We start from the raw sequence: 21,308 nt of genomic DNA, 5'->3' as shown, positions 1-21,308 counted from the left end.
CCTGTGCAATGAGGGTGGTTGACTCTGAAGACAACGGTTCCTATTTTATTCACACCGTCTCTCGATACGGCACTCCGGGGAAGGAGTGGCGTGTTGTTGCAACGTCTGATACGAGGGAGGTCCGATGCACGTGCATGAGAATGGAATGTTTCGGGGTCCCCTGCGAACATATAATTGCGGTGCTTGTTCTTAACAATGTTCATGAGATCCCGAGGTCTCTGATATTACCGAGATGGACCAAGGATGCAAAACTTGTGGCGGTGGAGTCGATGGGCGTGATTTGGGATTCTGTACAACTGACGCAACACTGGTGCCTGATGGATTGGTACCGGAAAGTGTGCAAGATTGCATGTCAAAGCACGGAGAAGTTCCAGTTTGCAAGAGACATAGCTGTGCTGATGCTGAAGCACTTCGAGAACGAAGATGCAGGGAACAGCAGTTTTCAACACGAGGGGCCACCTACGGAGGGCGGGAGACCCCCGGCGCGAAATCCACCCAGGCGCAGTACAAAGGGTAACGGTGGTCACGGTGGAAAGAAGACCCAGCGATGTCGTTTGTGCCGGGAGGTGGGACACAACAGGACGACGTGTCCGGAGCGTCGCACAATGGAACCATTCAGCTCAGTTGCAGAAGACATGGATTCGATGGACACTGACATGGTGGGTTGGTCGCTCTATAGACGATGTAGTTAAGTTTTCTGGTCTGTTAAATGGATCTAATCGTTTGTTTTTTACATTGGTGTTAGGTCTATGATAACCTATCCGGCGATCTGTATGCGACCGCGGAGATTCCTTCGTTCGAATGCTCCGATAGTGACACGCAGGCCGGTTTTGCTAACAGCGACTTCGCTGGGGCAAAGACGTCCGGGCCAGTCATGTCTCTCGCCGATTGAGCAAAGGGGGCCTACAGTCGTCACCACCGTGTGTTGCAACGGCAGGTTTGTCGAACCCTTTGACGTTCTCCGGTAGGTTCTAGCCGCACGCCGAATGTTGTCTGCATGTCAAATAGGTACAGAACCGTCTACATGTCGTCCACGTTAAAAGAAGTTGTTGGTATGTAGGCTTTCCTTGGTATGTAAGTGTTCTATAGATATCACCGTTTTTAACCGGGATTCAGGATGTGTAGGGTTTAAGTGGTGTCATGCGAATAGCTGCAAATCGACTGTCATACCTGATGTATTATTATTCGGTCGTTAGGTTCATTTTTACAGCCATTCTATTTTTAGTGGATATTTTGTATGTATGGTAAGTAGATATTTTGTATGTAGCTGGTAGTAACGTTCAGTGGATATTCATATGCACGCATCATAAAAAATCTCGTTGGAAAATGCATGTGGTTCAGTCTCATAAAAAATATCGTTGGAAAATGCATGTGTTTCAATCGCGACCTTGAAGTTCTTTGTAAGGGATCGTTGCTTGTTGATGTAATTTAAAACACACGGTTAAAACACCTGAAGTGAGGAGTAAAATGCACTAAATGAAGCACGGCAACAACTTCGAATCAATAAACAACCACTACTGATTAGCATTTTGGGGTTATTAACACCTCAGTGTGAAGATTCAAAATTAAAAATGCAAAGATACAAAATGCAGGTGAAGTGAATCGGATTACAATCAAGGTTCACAGGTTAAAATAACATTCAAAGTTCAAAGGCACAAATTTACATACATTTCTAATATTGGCACATCAGTCCAGTTGCAATGCTACGTGCACGTTAACGACAGAAACGATAACGGTGTTTATCATCCAAAACATAAGCTAATGACGGGAAGGTAGAATTGTATTCCTGGGCCCTAATAATATATAGATTCAAGATACAGATGTCTGGACATGCAGGTTGCACCACCGTACTTGACCGAGTGACTCCGATGGGTTTGGGGACGGTGCCTTCGGGTTTAGGGGACCGGAGTTGTCAATATATATGCAGCCGGTATTCTTGCGGCGCAAGCCGTTCGAAGACACAAACATGGCCGTGTCTTAGTTGGCATGCAGTTGCTAAGGCAGACCAGCCAATTCCAAAGCATCCGTTCGTCCTCCCGACATAGTGCGTATACCGAACGGTCCACGCGCCCCTGTCGTTGGTAATCGTAATTGGGCTATCCTCGCATACTCCCGGCAGATGGGGGACATTCGGCTGGAAGTGAAGACATCTCTTTGGTTAGATCAATAAAATAGTTGACTAGAACAATAGGATATGAAATAGTTGTCCTTAAAAACAATTGTCGGCACACTTACGAGAAAACGGTTTGCCAGGCGGTGCACGATTGGACTTACAAAGAACGGATTGGTCGATCTGAACCCATCGGCTATGTGCCTTGACCTGGGGGCCGACGGATCGGTTATACAAGTGGAGTCCGTCCCGGGGCCGGCATGGGCGAAGTAGTTGATTTCCATTGTTTGACCGTTGAAGAACATGACGTACATTGTGTTCTGAACGGCGTGATAATGGAACAGCACAAGCCACTCATCCCTTAGGCCATAGCGTGCCCGGACACCCTCCCATCCTCCATGAAGCACGATCCTCCCGTTAGGTTGCATATTCCACCGCACGCGATGACGATGTCCTGTAGGCGTGGTTAGGGTCAGTGGTCGCGGTAGGGACCGGCCATATTCCCGAGAGAACCGTAGCGGGAGCTTCTGTAGTGGATGGTGGAAAAACAAAAGGGTTACAATGTGCCACAGATGGATGGATTGATGATTGCAGGTGGTAAAGGAATTGAAATTGGGTTCCATACCAGTGTATCAGGGGCGTTCACCGGGATTATCTCGAAGAACTGGACTGCATAGTTGCCATGTGCGGGTATTGCCGGAAGACTTCCGTTTCTCAAGTTTCTGGAGGAACGTTAAACAGCATAAAACACACGAGTTAGCCGAGTGCATACCAATAACCCGCTAGAATGATATTGTTACCTTTCGTAGTTGATCTCGAAGTATGTTGTGTCGTGGATGGCCACATAGAAAAACTTGGGTTGGTGATACGATAGCAGCATTGAGTCACCGATTCGCAGGTGGTAGTGTTCGTAAAAGCCTCGCCAGCCGCCGGTGAATACGATTTGATGCGGATGCTCCTCCTCCACATCCCACGAGATGCTCCACGACTGACCGTTTGTGGTGATTACCTCGACGGGGTTCCTCATGTTATCCCGTACAACGTTGGAGAAGGGCACCGGCAATCTCTGCAGGAGCAAAAAAATCGATAATGATGTGGGCTTGCATGCTGGCCTTGGGGTTACGTGAGTAGAACATAAAAAGTGAGAACTTAGAATTTGATTCTCCATGTTGGGGATTATGAATCTGAAGAAGCGAAAATCAGCGAGCGGCGGCATGGTTGCCCGTGATACCTCGTGTGCGATTTCTTTGACGGTTTTGGGTTCTTTACTGCCGGAAGCTGTTGAGTATCCAACAATGGCTTCCCTTCTTCGAAAAGTATGTGATTTTTATTTTTTGGGTAACGTACGAACCTACGCGCGTTAAACAGGCGAAACAACTCCCGCCGTTCAAAGTTATCCTTTTTAATAAGTAACACTTAAACCTGATTAGAGTGGACATTAATGTGACATTAATATAGTTGCACTTACCAATGGCAACTACCGGGTTTTTTAAAAAAAAAATTCGATTACCACCGCATGAGCATAGGATTTAAATTTAGGCCTAATCTAGTGTTATCATTCATTCCATTGCGTGGGTCAGTGAGTAATGAGTTCGTATTGTCAGCCAGGACTTGGTGATGGATGGATGGATTGATGTTTTCGAACGACGCAGATAGTCACGTTATTTTTTACTTTTTGTACATTTTCCGTTTTTAATTTTTTTTCCCTGAAAAAAACCTTTTTTAAATTGTTTGCACGTGCTGGAAGTTAACATTTTCTTCCGTGTTGGTGATGGTCCGGAAAAACCGAGTCGAGTCAAAACCCAGATTCCGTACTCGTCCAACCACCCAACATCGAATAACGTAAAGGGGCCCAACATAAGTATAGAGTAAAAGTAGGGGCCCATAACCGTAATAAGAAGTATGGCCCATGATACAATCAGTCCACGAAAAAAACTGTAGTGCATGAGTTACCCAAAAAAAAAAGACGTTGAATTCCGCATCTTCAGACGTATGTTACTCGCGCTTTCCCTTCTTCGCGGCCGACTTAGCAAGCAATGCACCACTTTCCTCGTTGCATCTTCCCGTTAGCAGTGCAATTGCCATTTTTATCCTGATCTTCTCTTCGTACAGCTACAATGGTCAATACCGCGTTTATTAGAGACACTTATTGCAATTGCATGCATTTTACCTGTTTGCATGCGTTAACTTACAATTGGCAACACCGCGTACGTGAACCTGCGTCCCATTGCCATCCACTGCATGACCCAAATGCCAGCGTCTGTACTGCTGCTGTTTTTGGGCACTCCCGGTGCGGACATGATTTTCATACTGGCAAACTCGGGAGCGGCCTTAGAGCGTAAGTTTTTATACCCGTCAGTTGCAACAATTCCATCCAGGGCAGTAAGCTGGCACATATTCAAAAACATAAAATAGATTAGCGTATTTGGATAGGACGATGATCTGACTTATGTTCGTTGCGTACCATGCATTGTATGACACGTCTCCTTCTTGCCTTTGATTCTTTAGTCGCATTCGTGTCAAATTGATAGACTTGCTTGTCCGACAGGTCAACCACGGCCAAGAACCAGTGCTTCTCATAGTCTTCTTCTAGTACTGGCATATAGACCTGCGATCGATAGAAAAAGCCGAAAAGCAGAAGAGACTCAAAATTCAGTCTGACCATGACCAGAACATGCGTACAAGAATCTTATTGGTCGGTAGCTTACAATGCGCAGGTCTTCAGTCGGGTGCATGTGTTCTTTCCTGTATCGCTGTGCCAAAATTTCAGGGTGGACGCCATCCATTACATCGGACTGGTTACTTAGGGAGTATTCAGAGGTTGAAACAAGTGACCGGCATATGTCAACGGTACAAGGTTCGTGTTATAACAGCTACGGTTAAATCATAGTTATGGATTAAAATGAAGTAGGGAAGTTTGTTTTGGTCGTACCGCAAAATTCGGGTGCAAGCACCACACGGATCGACGGTGATCTCCATCGGTCTCTCCCTCCGATGCAACCATGATCGTGATCATCTCCATTATCTGCAATTGAAATCCGACAAAAAAAAAATTCAGACTTCACATGGAAGTAATAAACCCGGGTCAGCGGAATTAAATCCATTTATTCGAAAAAGGTCCGATCGATTGCTACGTGCCTTCTGGGTTGGTTGCCGTCCGTCTAACACGCATCCCATGTCAGGACGAGTTGCATGTTGCGACCCGATGCGTACAACGATCTCCCTGCGGTGAATAACTGGAAGATGTTACACTGTGAGGGCAATTTTAACTGCCTTCCGGCACAAATGACGCCGCACGGCATATTCAGCGGTTGATATTCGGATACAATACCCACGTTGGGTCAGAATCATGGTCGTAGACGTAGCTACAGATGTCCATCGCGTGCTGAGAGATCGGCCATGCGTTGGTTGTATTTGTTCCATTCTTGGTCAGGTTTGAGGGGGGTCGTCGCGGAATATGCTTGTAGGTGTCGGCTGTCCGTCCGTGGCTGCTTTCAGGCTTCGATGAGCTCTCGTCGGATGACGTCATTGTGTTAAAGGGAAAACTGCATTTTCTGTTTTGCGTTGGCTGCAGTCCATTGCGTCCTGTCGGGTTGGCTGCATTGTTCGTGCGTTCGGCGGATATAGTCCCTCGGTTACCCCCGTATACCTTTTCCTTGAATCGATTGAAGAAGTTTGTAGCCAAGCCACCCTTCGAGTTATTTTCGTCGACGAGCGTATTTGACCTGCACATCTTTGGGTACATGGCCCGTTTCAGATCGTCTTCTTCATCGTAAATAGACATTTCGACGTCTCCGCCGCTGCTTATTATCGACGATTGATGATGTCTCTTCTTCATCGTTCCTGGATGCATCAACTGTCTACGGTTGGTAATGGAGGTGCGTGACATCGGGTTCTGCATGTGTACCCTTTCGGGAACAGGTTGTCTCTGCTTCTCGATCCGGTTTCCATCGGACGTTGCGTTGACTTGATCCGCATGTTCCTGTAGCCTCTGGGTCACAGGCTCTCTAAGACCGCCCACCAACAACTGAATCGTCACCAATTCCGCTTCGACCCTGTCCATTCGGCGTTGCGCGCTCTTCAATAGAAAATGGTAACAGATCTGTCAGATGGTTGGATTAACCGATTCAGTTAGAGCAGATAGTGAGACAAGTGTCACCAACCTTTGTGTTCTCGAGCACCTCTCTCATTATTTCCAGCAACGCGTCGTTTGGAGTGGTGTCCTTGGGGCCCGGTGTTTTCTGGTCCTCCTAGCATTGGGTGCTTGTTAGTTCGTTCGGGTATACTACTAACTCAGAAGAATCGGTAGTAGAGTAATCATAACTACGAGAAATAAATAAATAAATAAACAAAAAACGATTGATGCACCGCAACCGTACCTGGGACGTCTCGCGGTTGACGTTGTTGGATGCAGCGGGTGTCCCATTCTCTGCCATTGTTGGTTGCAGTATCGGTCGTCGGCGTCCGATGAGTTGGTCCGTGTTGGTCATGCGTGGATATGGTTGTGTTTTGAGTTGGTTTGAGTTGTGAAGATATTTGACTAGGCTAGCTGTTGGCCGGTCATAATGTTGGGTCTGCAAACACCTTTCTTGGAGTCTGAAGACGGTCAGGTCCATCCAGGCAGGATGCATCACATGCGTTTAGAATTGCACTGGTTAGGCAACCACGGGTACCGTCCAATATTCAAGGCCTTGCAATGTGCTTCCTAAGATAGCAAAAGGTGACCTGCCGTAGCATGAGGGGGCATGAGGTCAGTTTTCCTATACACTTCTTTAGTTTTGCTACAATGTAGCGCTCAGACGCGCAGTTGTGCATCGTGATGGGTATGTCAATCACGTCATATCAAAAAAACGTAATTGCCCCTGAAATCACGAAACATATAAAACAACTAATTAATCAATATCCCTTAACAACAAGGAAAAGGAATAACAAGAGATTATATGACAGTAAGATAATTACATATGAATTAGTATCTTCGAAATTTTTCATGAGGAAAGATTATAACACGCAGAGAAAAACGGGTCACATATTTAATGTTGACGGTTTGGATCGTCGGCTTACAACTTCATGGTGTAACATGCGTCCGGCCCGCGGCTGGGGCCTATAATCGACCGTTACGTGCCAAGTTGGCGTCACATGTGTCAGTCAACAAGAAGGCCGTTGGGATGCGAACACATGACGGCATTAGCAGAGAGGTGAATATGAAACCTCGTTGGGCACGGCTATTTCAAAAGCCAGTGTTTTACTCCCCTCGTGAACTACTGAACACATAATGCAGGGATCCTCTTCCATAAGCTCGTCCTCCGTCGATGCACCGACGCCTCGATGTCACTGTGGCGTGAGGTCGCCAATCAGAACCGCTTGGAAATGTGACTATCCGGGCAGAAGATTTTATGGATGTTCTGGGTACGGAACCAGCAGGAAATGCTCATTCTTTCAGTGGTACGATCCAGAACCCCCGCCCCGTTACTCCGACGTCATTCGCAGGTTGCTAGAAACGAACGAGGGCATTAGAAGCGAGAACACGGAGTTGAAGAAGACAAGGCAGGAAGTCCTAGACGAGCTGCGTTCTTTGCAACAGAGTTTGTCTGAAACAAGGGCAGATCTGGAGGCCGCGATTTCAGCATCTACGGCCATGGAAGACAACATGCTTGCGAGTGTCGCGACGACGAGGAGGCTAGGTGTTCTGATCACCGTGCTGATATCCGCGATCATTTTGTTGTTTTTTTTACCCGTGAAGATCGCTTGATGAGGATTTTTATTTGTAATTTATTTTTGATTCGGTATTCACGAGTGGAAAACATGACTAGTTTAAAGTATTTCATCAAATGTAATTGTTGTGTGGATTTGATTGCACACGTACTATATGTTCTCAATCCAATAAGATAAATTTCATTTCGCATATTCATCCTACCAAGTATAATAAAACATGATACACATCAATCCATTTGAAAAACATATTTTAAGCATGCCCGGAATACAAATAACGATACAACTGATCGAATCACAATATCGGCCGCTCTATTAGGGAACTAGACAACCCACTCCCACAGTTATAACGCGCTGAAGGTTCATGTCACTCGGCCACTCACCATTGAATGCGGTGACTCTGTGTCGGTTAAGTAAATTAATCTGAACCAACGAAATCTCCGTCAGAAAACCACCGTTAGCATCTCTTGCCCGCCGGTGGTTGTTTTCGCGCACTGTTATCATACGATCACCCATGATCGTCATAGGATTCCATGGAACGCCGTACTGACCGGCAACTCTTCGCCTGATGAACGGGACGAGGCACATGGATTCCAAGTCAATCTTGCACCATATGGTCGATAGTCCTCGGTGCGGCGATCGTTCATACCCGACCAGGTGTGGGATGCCGTCGAGCACACGCAGTGCCTGCACGTGCTGAATTAAGTTACGGTTTATCCTTATCTTGCTCAGAATAAATGTGTCTGCATCCAACACAACCACATGCGTTGCAATCGTCAAACCACGTCCTCCCCAGTTTACCCACACGGCCTTACCAAGGTGAAAAGCTGAGCCCTCGTCGAGGTGAGTGAGTCGTTGATCGTTGATGTACGCGTGCTTCCAGCTTCCTTCTGCCGAATTGAAAACATTGCAGTGCAAAAACCTGTCTAGGACGTGCCTCTTTGACATATGGACGACGCAGTAATTGTCAGTTCCCGCCCGGTATCCAAAGGCGTATCCGATTACTGCTTGTTTTAGAAGTTTGTCGGCCGGATCGTCTAGTTGACGAGCGGTTCGCAGCAGCGGGTTCCATAACAGTAGCCTCAAATCAGGACCATTCGTGCTATATTGGACGCAGATCACACCGCAATCGGAGCCGATAACATTCCACCATCCGCCTGGACCCAGTTGCTCTGGCATTGGCGCGGCTACTCTTTCTCCGCCTTCACAGTCAACAATGCAAAAAGCCTGGGTTGAACCGTACCTCTCCGGGTCACCAATCTGGAGCAACACATTACGGTATTTTCCAATGTTTGTCAGCGTGTTGTCCATCCTAAATCTCTCGGAAGACAGTCGGACACGCCAGGTTGTGCTTGCGGTTCTGCATCTCGCCGCCGTCTTCGGGTCAGTGCGAGTGAAAATCTCCATCAAAAGATCGTCTGGAAGGATCTGCTCCCCCATAGCAGCCAAGAAATCCGGAAATTGATTTTCCATACCCAAGTTGCTTTTCTTTTTCTATTTATTTTTTCTCCTTTCAATACCGTGTTTTAGACTTGCGACAACAGTGGCAATCGAGTAGATGGAAGCGTATATTATACAGTTTCCACATTTGCTGTATTATATAGTTGTTGAGCGCGTTGCGTTGGGCAACGGGGTTAATCTGACTATCTTGTTCCGCGGGCCGTTGGAGCAGTCATTCACATCACATCAACAGACGTCAATTCCCGTCAAATAAAATAAAATATTAAACATCGTTTTTCAAGAAATATCCTGATATTAGGCGACAATAAATTCGATTTATTCTTAATTCAAAGAAGACGAAACGGAAGAGTGTTGCCACAATACCGAGGAAAGCTTTTTTAAATTTTTTGTCCCCGGTTAAGGGTCAGCAGACCGGCCCGAACCAGCTCTATAGTAGTGATCCACCCGAATCCAATAAGGTTCCCGCACCGGCTCCAGATGATGCCCGACTGTCAACCATATGTTTGCTCGTCGTCCTCCTACAGACTGTGTTATCCCATTACTGTCGCTCCTTTGGCTCACCTTGGTTTGTTGCATTATAAGAGGAGGATTTGGGATTTGATGGGTGGGGCTGTATGATGTGGATACTGTAAAAGGCTTATCCAATGAACGAAATAATGAACACCGGGCAATGCTACGGTGAAGAACATCAATTTTCTCTACACGTGCAGGAATTTTGTTGGTTTTGTTGTTATAGTTCCATGTCTTCAATCGAAGCGACACTTCATGCAGCTTTTAATGCAAAGATTACGAGCGTGTAATTAAAGTATGTAATTAAAGTCTAATGTGTGAAACTGTGAATTATTATTTCAAAAACGTGGGCTTGTTAATGAACATTAGAAGCGGTTCTAGTTTTGGCTTAGATTATGTTTGTATTTTATTTATCTTAATTTAATTTTTAGAAAAATTTTGACTCTAAATAATAATTTGACAATAAGAAGAAACTTAAATTTATATATAACAAGCATATTTATATATAATTTGCAAATTTTATGGATTAGGGTTTAGGGTTTAGGGTTTAGGGTTTAGGTTTTAGTGTTTAGGGTTTATGGTTTATGGTTTAGGGTTTAGGGTTTAGGGTGCATGGTGCAGGGATCCGGGTTTAGGGTTCAGGGTTCAGGGCTGAGGGTTTAGGTTATGGGGTTAGGATTTATGGTTTAGGGTTTAGTATTGAGGGTTTAGGGTTTATGGTTTATTGGTTACGGTTTATGGTTTAGGGTTTATGGTTGAGGGGTTTAGTGTTTAGGTTTGGGTTGTAGGGTTTAGGGTTTAGGGTTTAGGGTTTAGGGTTTATGGTTTATTGTTTAGGGATTAGGGTTTAGGGTTTTGGGTTTAGGGTTTAGGGTTTAGGTTTTAGTGTTTAGGGTTTATGGTTTATGGTTTAGGGTTTAGGGTTTAGGGTGCATGGTGCAGGGATCAGGGTTTAGGGTTCAGGGTTCAGGGCTGAGGGTTTAGGTTATGGGGTTAGGATTTATGGTTTAGGGTTTAGTATTGAGGGTTTAGGGTTTATGGTTTATTGGTTACGGTTTATGGTTTAGGGTTTATGGTTGAGGGTTTAGTGTTTAGGTTTGGGTTGTAGGGTTTAGGGTTTAGGGTTTAGGGTTTAGGGTTTATGGTTTATTGTTTATAGATTAGGGTTTAGGGTTTTGGGTTTAGGGTTTAGGGTTTAGGGTTTAGGGTTTAGGTTTTAGTGTTTAGGGTTTATGGTTTATGGTTTAGGGTTTAAGGTTTAGGGTGCATGGTGCAGGGATCAGGGTTTAGGGTTCAGGGCTGAGGGTTTAGGTTATGGGGTTAGGATTTATGGTTTAGGGTTTAGTATTGAGGGTTTAGGGTTTATGGTTTATTGGTTACGGTTTATGGTTTAGGGTTTATGGTTGAGGGTTTAGTGTTTAGGGTTGGGTTGTAGGGTTTAGGGTTTAGGGTTTAGGGTTTATGGTTTATTGTTTAGGGATTAGGGTTTAGGGTTTTGGGTTTATGGTTTAGGGTTTATTGGTTTAGGATTTATGGATTAGGGTTTAGTATTGAGGGTTTAGTGTTTAGGTTTGGGGTTTAGGGTTTACGGTTTACGGTTTCGGGTTTAGGGTTTAGGGTTTAGGGTTTAGGGTTTAGGGTTTAGGGTTTATGGTTTAGGGTTTAGGGTACGGGGTTAGGATTTATGGTTTAGGGTTTAGGGTTTAGGGTTTAGGGTTTAGGGTTTAGGGTTTAGGGTTTAGGGTTTAGTGTTTAGGTTTGGGTTGTATGGTTTAGGGTTTAGGGTTTAGGGTTTATGGTTTATTGTTTAGGGATTAGGATTTAGGGTTTAGGGTTTAGGGTTTAGGATTTATGGATTAAGGTTTAGTATTGAGGGTTTAGTGTGTAGGTTTGGGGTTTAGGGTTTACGGTTTACGGTTTCGGGTTTAGGGTTTAGGGTTTAGGGTTTAGGGTTTAGTATTGAGGGTTTAGGGTTTATGGTATGGGGTTAGGATTTATGGTTTAGGGTTTAGTATTGAGGGTTTAGGGTTTATGGTTTATTGGTTAGGGTTTATGGTTTAGGGTTTATGGTTGAGGGTTTAGTGTTTATTTTTGGGTTGTAGGGTTTAGGGTTTAGGGTTTAGGGTTTAGGGTTTAGTGTTTAGGTTTGGGTTGTAGGGTTTAGGGTTTAGGGGTTAGGGTTTATGGTTTATTGTTTAGGGTTTAGGGTTTAGGGTTTAGGGTTTAGGATTTATGGTTAGGGTTTAGTATTGAGGGTTTAGTGTTTAGGTTTGGGGTTTAGGGTTTAAGGTTTACGGTTTCGGGTTTAGGGTTTAGGGTTTAGGGTTTAGGGTTTAGTATTGAGGGTTTATGGTTTATGGTTTATTGGTTAGGGTTTATGGGTTAGGGTTTATGGTTGAGGGTTTATGGTTTAGGGTTCATGGTTTAGGGTTTAGGGTTTAGGGTTTAGGGATTAGTGGGTTTAGGGTTTAGGGTTTAGGGTTTAGTGTTTGGGGTTTTTGTTACACCTACTTTAATTTTTTGGTCTACTAAAAAGGACACGTATTCATCAAATCTTCACTCTGAGATTTTATCCAACGGTCGTAAACCCTGTGCTTCATGCATAAAAAAAAACGTAACCAGATTGGTTGGCAATGGTGGTCATAACCGGGAGAGAACTAGATGCAAGTAATCCGCGCACGATATTGGAAACAACCTACGCCACTCATTTCCTCGTGATGCCCCCGAGGCGAAACTTTATGACGCGCTGACCTAGAGCATGGGTAGCTGCAGAGGAGCAGGTGTATATGTCAATTCGGGGTATGGGACAATACGCTTTCTGTAGATATTTATGCTTTAAACAACAATGGTACAACTTTGGACAAAAGGTTAGTATTACGTTGCTTTCTTCTTTAGTCTTGTATTAGGGTACGCTGCGACCAGGTGTGGCGATTCAAGGTTATGTTACTCGCAGATTAAGACTTTTTGTGTTCACGGCCGTTCGTTTCATGTTTCGTCTCTCGTGCATGAACACCTATTGCAATTTCAAGGACTGATTTTCTTTAATTTTATTTATACAAATGAATGCGATGATGATTAGTTAGCGTATATTTTACTTAGATTAAATTTTAACGCTCCTAGCCGGCTACTAAATACGCACCAGCGCGTAACGACAAATCCAATAAATGCCATCAATTAACAGTGTTATTTCTATTTACAATGCAAGTTCATAGAAACCATTTTCCTTCTTATTTTTTTTCGAAAACTTACGTGGATTTTCGCCAACGAAATGATGCGTCGGTTAAGTCCACTGTGCGAGCGAATCGGATTCCAAAGGGCGACCCTTATCCATAAATATACTAGCATTCCTGCTGCCAAAACCACTGGTCAGTGGATTACATCCTGTGAAGTATATACACTAGCCGGCACCAGTCCAAGGAGAGTGTCAATGGAGCGGTTCTGTAACGCCTCTGAACTACCCCGCGACGTTTGGGTAGCCATAGCCATTAAAGTGGCGACGACATCGATTGAGGACCTGTGCAGGTTCCGTATGACGTGTTGCGTTGCGCGCGATGTAGGCGACGACGATAACGTCCTCAAGAAGGTTGCAATACCACCTCCGCATGAACTGAATTGGGTGTGGATACGGGACCCTATTGGGCGAAGTTTTTTCGAGAGGTGCATTGATGTTGGTCACCCGGAACTTCTGTTTCGGGAGGCGCTGCGGGAGCTCTACATAAGACGTAACCACCCTGTAGGATGGGAAATGCTGCAAAAGGCTGCAAGAGATGGGCTGGACGCAGCCAAGTACGCACTTTCAATGGAGTTGCTCCTCCGAAGGGACGACAGAGACGCCCAAAAAGAAGGTTTGGAACTTTTTCGTACGCTCGAAGTAGGTAACTTACTCCCGGCATGTTACTCGAGTTGCTTCGCAGTCCTCACAATTTCTTGGCCAGATGAAGTCCAAATGCCGGATAAGGGAGAGGAACATACAGTATGTTACTCGAGCAGATGCATGACCCGAGGCCACATGGGTCTTCTCTATGTGTACCGCCGAAGGGCTGCAGAGCGGGGCTCCATCCACGGTGTCGGAGGCGCCAACCATATTGGGTGCATTCGTTGTCGCGCCGACTACGAGGTGGAACGGTTTGTTGACATAGCTAGGGTTTAGGATTGTTATGCAGATTAGATTTATTATTGACATTTTATGTTTCGGTTTAGTGTGGACGTATAATATTAACGGTTATCTTCTTTATTATCATGTAAATGTTATTTAGGTAAACGGATACTTATTACATATAAATATACTATAATTAAAATTAAACAACATGAATTTGGAACAATGTCTGAATAATGTTATTTAATATTATTAAAATATTAGACTTAAATTATAATATTAAATTCTGATATAAGAAAACATAAAGAGAAACTTAACGAACGTGTTGGCTAAGGAACCCCTTTGTGAGCCGACGGGAAACTCAATCGGCATGCTCCCGAAACGACGTGATTGTAGCTGATTAGGTGTAGATGTACGGTACACAACCGATGGGATACCATCGCAAACGGCACCGGGTGACTATATATACACCGTAAACAACAGCAATTGAGATACCTGATTGGAGGCTTATCCACTATTTACACATAAACGACCAGTTATCTATCGTGTGAGGGCGCTCAATACAAGGGGAGGAGATGTATCGTCCGACAGGCCCGGCCAACCTTCCCCACGATGTATGGACCTTAATTGCTGGAAGGACCGCAGCACAGTCCGTCAGGGACTTGTGCAGTCTCAGGATGTCGTGCACCGCTGCACGTAATGCAGGGGATGAGGATTCCGTTTACAGATGCGCCAACATTCCAATTTGGGACCAGCGATGGTGGAGTGTGAGTCCCATCCACCATCCGGGAAGAAACTTCTTAGCGCGATGCAGGCAGAGTGGCCACGTGAAAGTTCTGTTTCGGTCTGCGGTGTCTGACCTTTTCTTAGGCGGGTGTCGTTTTGCGGGGATGGAAACCATGCACGTTGTCGCAGCCCATGGCCATGCCGCAGCCCAGTACATAGTGGCGATGATGCTGATGCTACGCGACGACGCCGATTCAAAGAACAACGGCTTACAAACATTTCGTGGGCTTGAGGCGGCCGGTGCCCTGACAAACTGCAAATTGGTGTTCCGCGGCGTTGTACAGGGGACGTGGAGACACCTGCGTCGCGTGCCGATGCTAAACGAAGAGAATCAACTCTGTTCTTCGCATGCATGTCCAACCCGTGGGAACATGGGTGCCATTTACCGCCATCAACGCTATGGAAGAGGCTGGGACGTAAACGACGGTGACGGAGGTGCTGCTCATATTCCGTGCGTGCATTGTAGGGCTGATTATGAATTGATCCTGTTTGTCCACCTCTTTGACTGATTGGATAGGAATGGGTTCTCAATATTTTTTTGGTCATCCAATGTAATATATCTAATATCACTATTATGTAATAATTTTTCCAACTATTTGACTTGTTTTGCCGTTTTCGTACTGTTTGCCTCGATTGCCATATTTTTTATTTTTGTGTTTTCTGCGTAGTATTAAAAAGTAAAGTTATTGAAAATACAATTGTTTCCACTCACTGACCTCTCATTCGGTTACACTTGGTTGCATAGCCTAGTAACAAAGTTATTTTTTTCGAGATCAACGCAACTCCTGTCTGCGACGTTATTCATAGCAGTCCATAGACCTTCAGCCCTTCATGTCTACTCTAACGTCACATTGCAAAGATTTGCAATCATATCGGATTCTGCGTTATCGATGCAGCAGAAGTTTTGACAGGCTTTTTCTTCGTTTATCGATAAAACCACCAGGTGCATTAATATCTTCGTTTTCTCATGGAATACCATACGCACATTAATTAACCACAACAAAATGTATTAATTTATCTATTGTTAACATAAATTTTGTTTTTCATTAATGTATTTCAATCCACATGTCCGTCACAATTCATAACCATTCCTTATATTTATCCATAACCACATCCGGGAGAAAAGTCATAGCTTCAAGGGCCGTTATCGTCTACCAAACCTCCCGATCTTCATCCCGCAAAATGTCGCACGAATCCCTCGACGACCACGCCATTAGTCCGGGCGACCTCCAGGAACAACCGACCGCAGACCTAATCAACACCCTCCAACAGAGGATGAGGTTTCTGAGTGATAGTCTTCGTAGGACACAGGACGAAGCAAGGACGGCCAGGATCGAGGCAATCACCGCCAAAGTCAGGGCTAGTATCAGGAAGCATCAAGTGGAACAAGGCCGACGGTTGGAGAAGAAGTTGCGGACGGAGTTGGAACAGCACCAAACCACCGTTCGCGAACTCGAAGACAAAGCAAACGCTTTGAAAGCGGAAATTGCCGATCTTCGTCGACGGGAACAGCAACAGATGGCACCGTGGCGTGAAATGGAAGGCAGGCTTGAGGTTGTGGAGATCAAGGTAGGTTTATTGGCCCGCCAACTGTATGGTCATCCTGCGGCAACGGCAGACGGCTCTGACTATCAGGATCCCACCGGCCAGAATGGAGACGATGTCGGGGCTATATGAACCACGGCAGCTACCGTCCGAGTCTTTATTTCGTTAGCTGTTCTTCGCATGTTGTGTAACCTCCGAGTAAAACTGGGTTTTCTTAATTATATATAATATATAAATTCCGCATCGTTTCAGTTATTTTTCTTTCTTTCTTTCAATCGTCGGATGAAGCCATCTACACAGGCGGGCAAACCGGAAGCACTCTGTCAACCCCTGTCGGAGCATAGGATCTTTAATGCCTGCTTCAACACGGCGACCGATACTATCCGGCCGGTCAAGGAAAAATAAAAAGGACAATAAGGGTATAACACGTAAATCGTTTCGTTGCCCAACAGTAGAATATACACTGACATTAGTTAATTTTTACCGCTTAGCGCGTAACTCGTTTCGTTGCACAAAATTATGGTTAATACCGGATATTTAGTACAATTAATTTATGTAATTAGTCCCATATTAACATATACGTACAATTAGAAGTGGCATCCTTTTGCCAAAGGACGGTGGCCATTCCGGATTTCATTTTCCAGCTTGCGCAGATATCCGGAAATGAGAAATGGGAATTGGGAAACGTAAATGGCATTTTCGTTGTTTGCAAATTTAATGGAGGTCGTCGATAATCGTTATTATAGGAAACCACCAGATAAAACAATTAAATACATGTCGTATGCTGTACATTATGGAATAATATGGTCATTTTTTTTTCGGTTAATTGCAATAATAATTTTTTTATGGTTGATTTGACAAAAGAAAGCTGTTTTCTTCATATCTCTGTACACCACACCCCTACACCTGACCCTGGCATCCCTGCACACCTGCTTATGAACCTAATTCGGCTTGAAGTACACGTTAACTCCTGAGCGTGGGGTCCGCGCGAGAGAAATACTAATGTGCTTTCCAATTCTCTACGGATGGTTCTGGAAAGGAAAAGTTAATTAATTAATATGGGACGAACGAAATACTAATGTGCTTTCCAATTCAACTGATAGGGTTTTATCGAGGCACAAATTAAATGTTGACTATTCGATTCTTGTGTTATATTCATGACAAGCTTAATTGCGTTCCTTAATTGCTTATTGAAGAAATGTTTAATGTTATCGTTAACTTTTTTTTTCAACCGAAATAGCTTAAATTAATCTCCTATTTTCGTGAATAAACCCCACTACTTACACGTTATTTGCGTTAAAAACCCATCCAAGCAACTTTAAACTATATATGTGTATACGTGCCCGTTACTCACAACCCCAAACCCTAGTAACTACTAGCCCTTATTCACGTCTTCTTTGCCGGAACTCCTTATCTTAACTCTCAGTCTACCCTTCTCCATAACTGCCACAATGTCGTCGTCGTCTTATCCCGAGAAAATGTCGGAGCAATCAATCACAGAACACGCCATTAGTCCAGAGGACCTCGTGGAACTCTCCATCGACGCACTTATCGACATCATCCGCGTAGATGATAGGTCCGCAGATTGTGATCTCGTTGCGGCGGCACTGGTTAGGAGGGAGGAGAACTTAAAGGCGACACTTGTAACCACGGATGCAGAACTGAGGCAGGCAAAGGTCGAGCTGATGGCCTCCAAGTTCGTCTTCGAGGCAAGGAAGGATGAACTGGAGAAAGAGGTGCAGGAAAAGCGACGGCTTGAAAAAGAATTGAAAACAGAGAAGCGAAAAAATGACGCGCTCCTTCAACAGTTGGTTCTCACTGAGAAGGAATTACAAGCTGAAATTGCCCAGCGCCATGAACGACAACAGGTTGAGTCTCTTCCGTGGTCTGAGCTGGAACGCCGGCTGGACGTTGTGGAGGAAAGGCAAAGGTTCTTGCTCCGTCGTCGTCCTCGTCGTCCTCCGGCCGGGCAGAATGAAGACGGCGCCGGAGGTAGTTGATGTGATGCACATGCAACATGTCTGGATGTCAAGTTTTCCGCCGGGGCCAGTGTGATCCCATTATTTCCTATGTTTGTTCTGTCGCCCTTTCGATATTCTGCAATGGAACTTAAACACGGATAACACAATTATGCATACTTTTCTCTGTGTCCTTTTTTTTAAATCATACGAAATACGTCTTTTAAAAACCCTAAACTACAATTTAGTGTATTTACATAATAAAATATATGTTATTTAAAACAATCGAAGTTAAACAATACTATAGTTATTATAGTCTATAAATTTTAGAACTTTACACTAACATTGTCCCCAACCCGAAGTAACGCGTGAAGAGATATCAGATAAAGATTAATCATTATATTCGACTATTAAGCAAGATTAATCATTGTTGTATATATTTACTAGCCTTGTTATATTATGCGATTACAAGAATAAGGTAAAATACACCATCAGTACGCATAGCAATTAGCATGATCGGCATCTCCATCGCTGGGGTTTACAAAACTACTTAAACGCAATAAGTCCCAAGAACTTCCGCACCTCATATTCGGCCAGGCATTGCACACACGTCACAGTGGACAGATCGCTGTCGTCACCAATGGTCCCACGGGTACGGCAACTACCGGAACGGCATGACACGGAATCTTCTGGGGTCGCTGGGGGTATATCGGACCACGGACCGGCGAACACCTGCGTGAAGACCTCCCTGCACCTTTCGACTTTGCCGGAGTCACGAACGACGCAAAAAAGTTCGAATCCACGGATGACCTCATCATCTGTTTTGTCGCCGAGCGACAGAAGCAGCATCGCAGCGATGTAGCAGGCCTCCACATCGCCCAACTCTGCTGCCTCGGTCAGGGTCCGCATACCACCTCTGCGGTGGCCACACCAGAATAAATGAGACATCCCAACGCGGAGCATAGCGGCCGGATTCCGCGCTATGGCGCATCGACGCAGAAATGTCATTGCAGGCGTACCGGAGTAGTCGAGGAAGCAAGCGATAGGCAACACCGACACCGACGCGTGCCTGTACACGGCGTCGGAATTGCATGCAGATGCAAATAACCTGCAACTCGCCTGCATGTTGAACAGATCCTCAATCGAATTCGATGCAACCATCGTGGCAATACTCGACCATAATTCGACACGAAGAAAATTCGGCAGACACTCGTGCTGAATGGATGCCTCCAGTTTCGTTTTGTCCTTTTGGGAACTTCCGGCCATTTGGAGGGACTTCGAGGACGGATTATTGGAGATTACAAAAGGAGGATGGACGAATTTGTAGATGCCCTTGTGGCATTTTGCTTTTAATATAATATACTGCCGTTCGGGGGGTAGGGGGAGGGGGGTTGCCCGTGGTTCAGTACCGCATACGTTTTCCTAGATGTTTTCGTTTACCGATGCATTCATATATTATAATAATTATATTGATTATAGAAGCATTTATCGTAATTAAATCATACGGCAGATGGCCGACGTTTTAGTCCAAGGTCTTACGGGTCAGTGCAACAACGGGATGGAGACACCATAGACCGACGCCTTCCCTCCCCGGCAATGTATGTTTAGGATTACTATTGCACTGTTTAGTCGCAACGCTAATATTGAAATTTTGATGGCCCGTTTTTTTTTTATTTTTCTTTTTTAATTTATTCGGCTTGCCCTATTAGCGAATGAAGTAATGAAATAATGCTTCTATCGTAGGTTATGCGTGTGACCGTTTAAATGTTTGAAAACTGTGATATGCATCGGTTCGAATATGTCACTTATACGGTCCACGACAGCGGGGACTTACAAGGCCACCCAACCCTAAACACCCGACTCATTAACAATGAAATACATTCAGCTTCGGTTAAAGCGAAACTTCATCTGAAAGTAAATAGACTAAAGAAATGCAACACCTCCAACTCGGCAAGGCAGTGGACGCAGGACACAGTAGAGGAATCGTTGGTGGCACCCATGGTTCCTCGGGTCGGGCAGACGGTTGACCGACAGACGACGGGCTTCCCTGGATCCGACGGGTGCACCCCAATCAGCGGATTTGCGAACAACTGCCCGAAGACTTCTCTGCACATTTCAATTTTTCCAGCAGCCAGCACGTTCTCAAACATTTCAACCCCCCTACCAGCGTCCGTCGCGTCCCCAACACCCGGCGTAAGCAGCAGCATCGCACAAATGTAGCGGGCTGGGACATCACCCGCATCGGCGGCCTCAAGCAGGGTGTCGACCCCACCAACAAGTCGGTCCATCCAGCAGAATTCTCTCATCCCTATACGGAATATAGCGCCCGGATTTCCTGCGCGCGCGCTGACACTAAGGAACCCATCCTCAGGACGGTCCTCCAAGTCGTAACCGAACACGACGGGTATCTCCGCCATGGAGGCCACCTTGAACACCGCAGATGAGCGGCAGATGTCCAGAAATACCTTGCAGGTCGCCTGCATGTTAAACAGATCCTGGATGGACGACGACGCAACCCTTAATGCAATTCTCTCCCATATCTCGCGAGGGAGAAGGGTCTGCGGATAGACGCGCGGTGGGACCCCTTTCCCTTTCCCTTTCCCTTTCCCTTTCCTTCTCCCATATCCGGCCTTCTCTCCTATTCTGCCTTTCTCGGTGCTTGCACTAGATCTCATCCTATTTGATCTAAATTTAATGAATAGGTGGTGGAAGGGGAAGTTTACAGGAGGACCGTCGTTAGTATGGATCACAAGATGAGGGGAAGGAAAACTGGGTACTGAACTTATAAACTGCAAAACAGCTCACCAGATAAGTCAGGAACCGTGCCACGCACGCCTTCATTTACGCCAGCTGTAAGTCTGTAACCGATGCTTCGTTTTTAGGGTTGGCACGGGAATCGAAGACATCTTAAACGTCGGTTTAGAACCTGAACGCTGAAAAATAACTTTAAATTTAAATTTAAAACTACATTAAATTTGTTATCCCTTGTTTTTCGTTAAATATAAATATCTTATTTTTTCAAAAAACAAACGACTTACATTAATTAATAACACATTTTCTAATTAAAAAAAAAGTATTCGAAACAGCTTCTCACTTTACACTATAAGGCCTACGCTATATAGGTATACGTGCA

At 45.0% G+C, this 21,308-nt stretch overlaps 2 protein-coding genes across 2 annotated transcripts; one reads left to right on the top strand and one right to left on the bottom strand.

Annotated features, from left to right (window-relative positions):
* Nucleotides 1-14,461: 14,461 nt before the first annotated feature.
* Nucleotides 14,462-15,181, top strand: LOC140183556 (uncharacterized). The gene has a single exon (XM_072232007.1). It carries the CDS (start codon nucleotides 14,462-14,464, stop codon nucleotides 15,179-15,181), a length of 720 nt encoding a protein of 239 aa, XP_072088108.1.
* A 3,540-nt stretch (nucleotides 15,182-18,721) lies between these two features.
* On the bottom strand, nucleotides 18,722-19,336 carry LOC112780040 (putative F-box protein At1g67623). The gene has a single exon (XM_025824390.1). The coding sequence runs from the start codon at nucleotides 19,334-19,336 to the stop codon at nucleotides 18,722-18,724; it is 615 nt and encodes a 204-aa protein (XP_025680175.1).
* Nucleotides 19,337-21,308: the final 1,972 nt, after the last annotated feature.

Source organism: Arachis hypogaea, chromosome 3 (genome assembly GCF_003086295.3).
Source record: "Arachis hypogaea cultivar Tifrunner chromosome 3, arahy.Tifrunner.gnm2.J5K5, whole genome shotgun sequence".
NCBI classification, from domain to species: Eukaryota; Viridiplantae; Streptophyta; class Magnoliopsida; order Fabales; family Fabaceae; genus Arachis; species Arachis hypogaea.
Note: the sequence above shows the minus strand (reverse complement) of the source record. Positions and strands in the feature narration are given on the sequence as shown.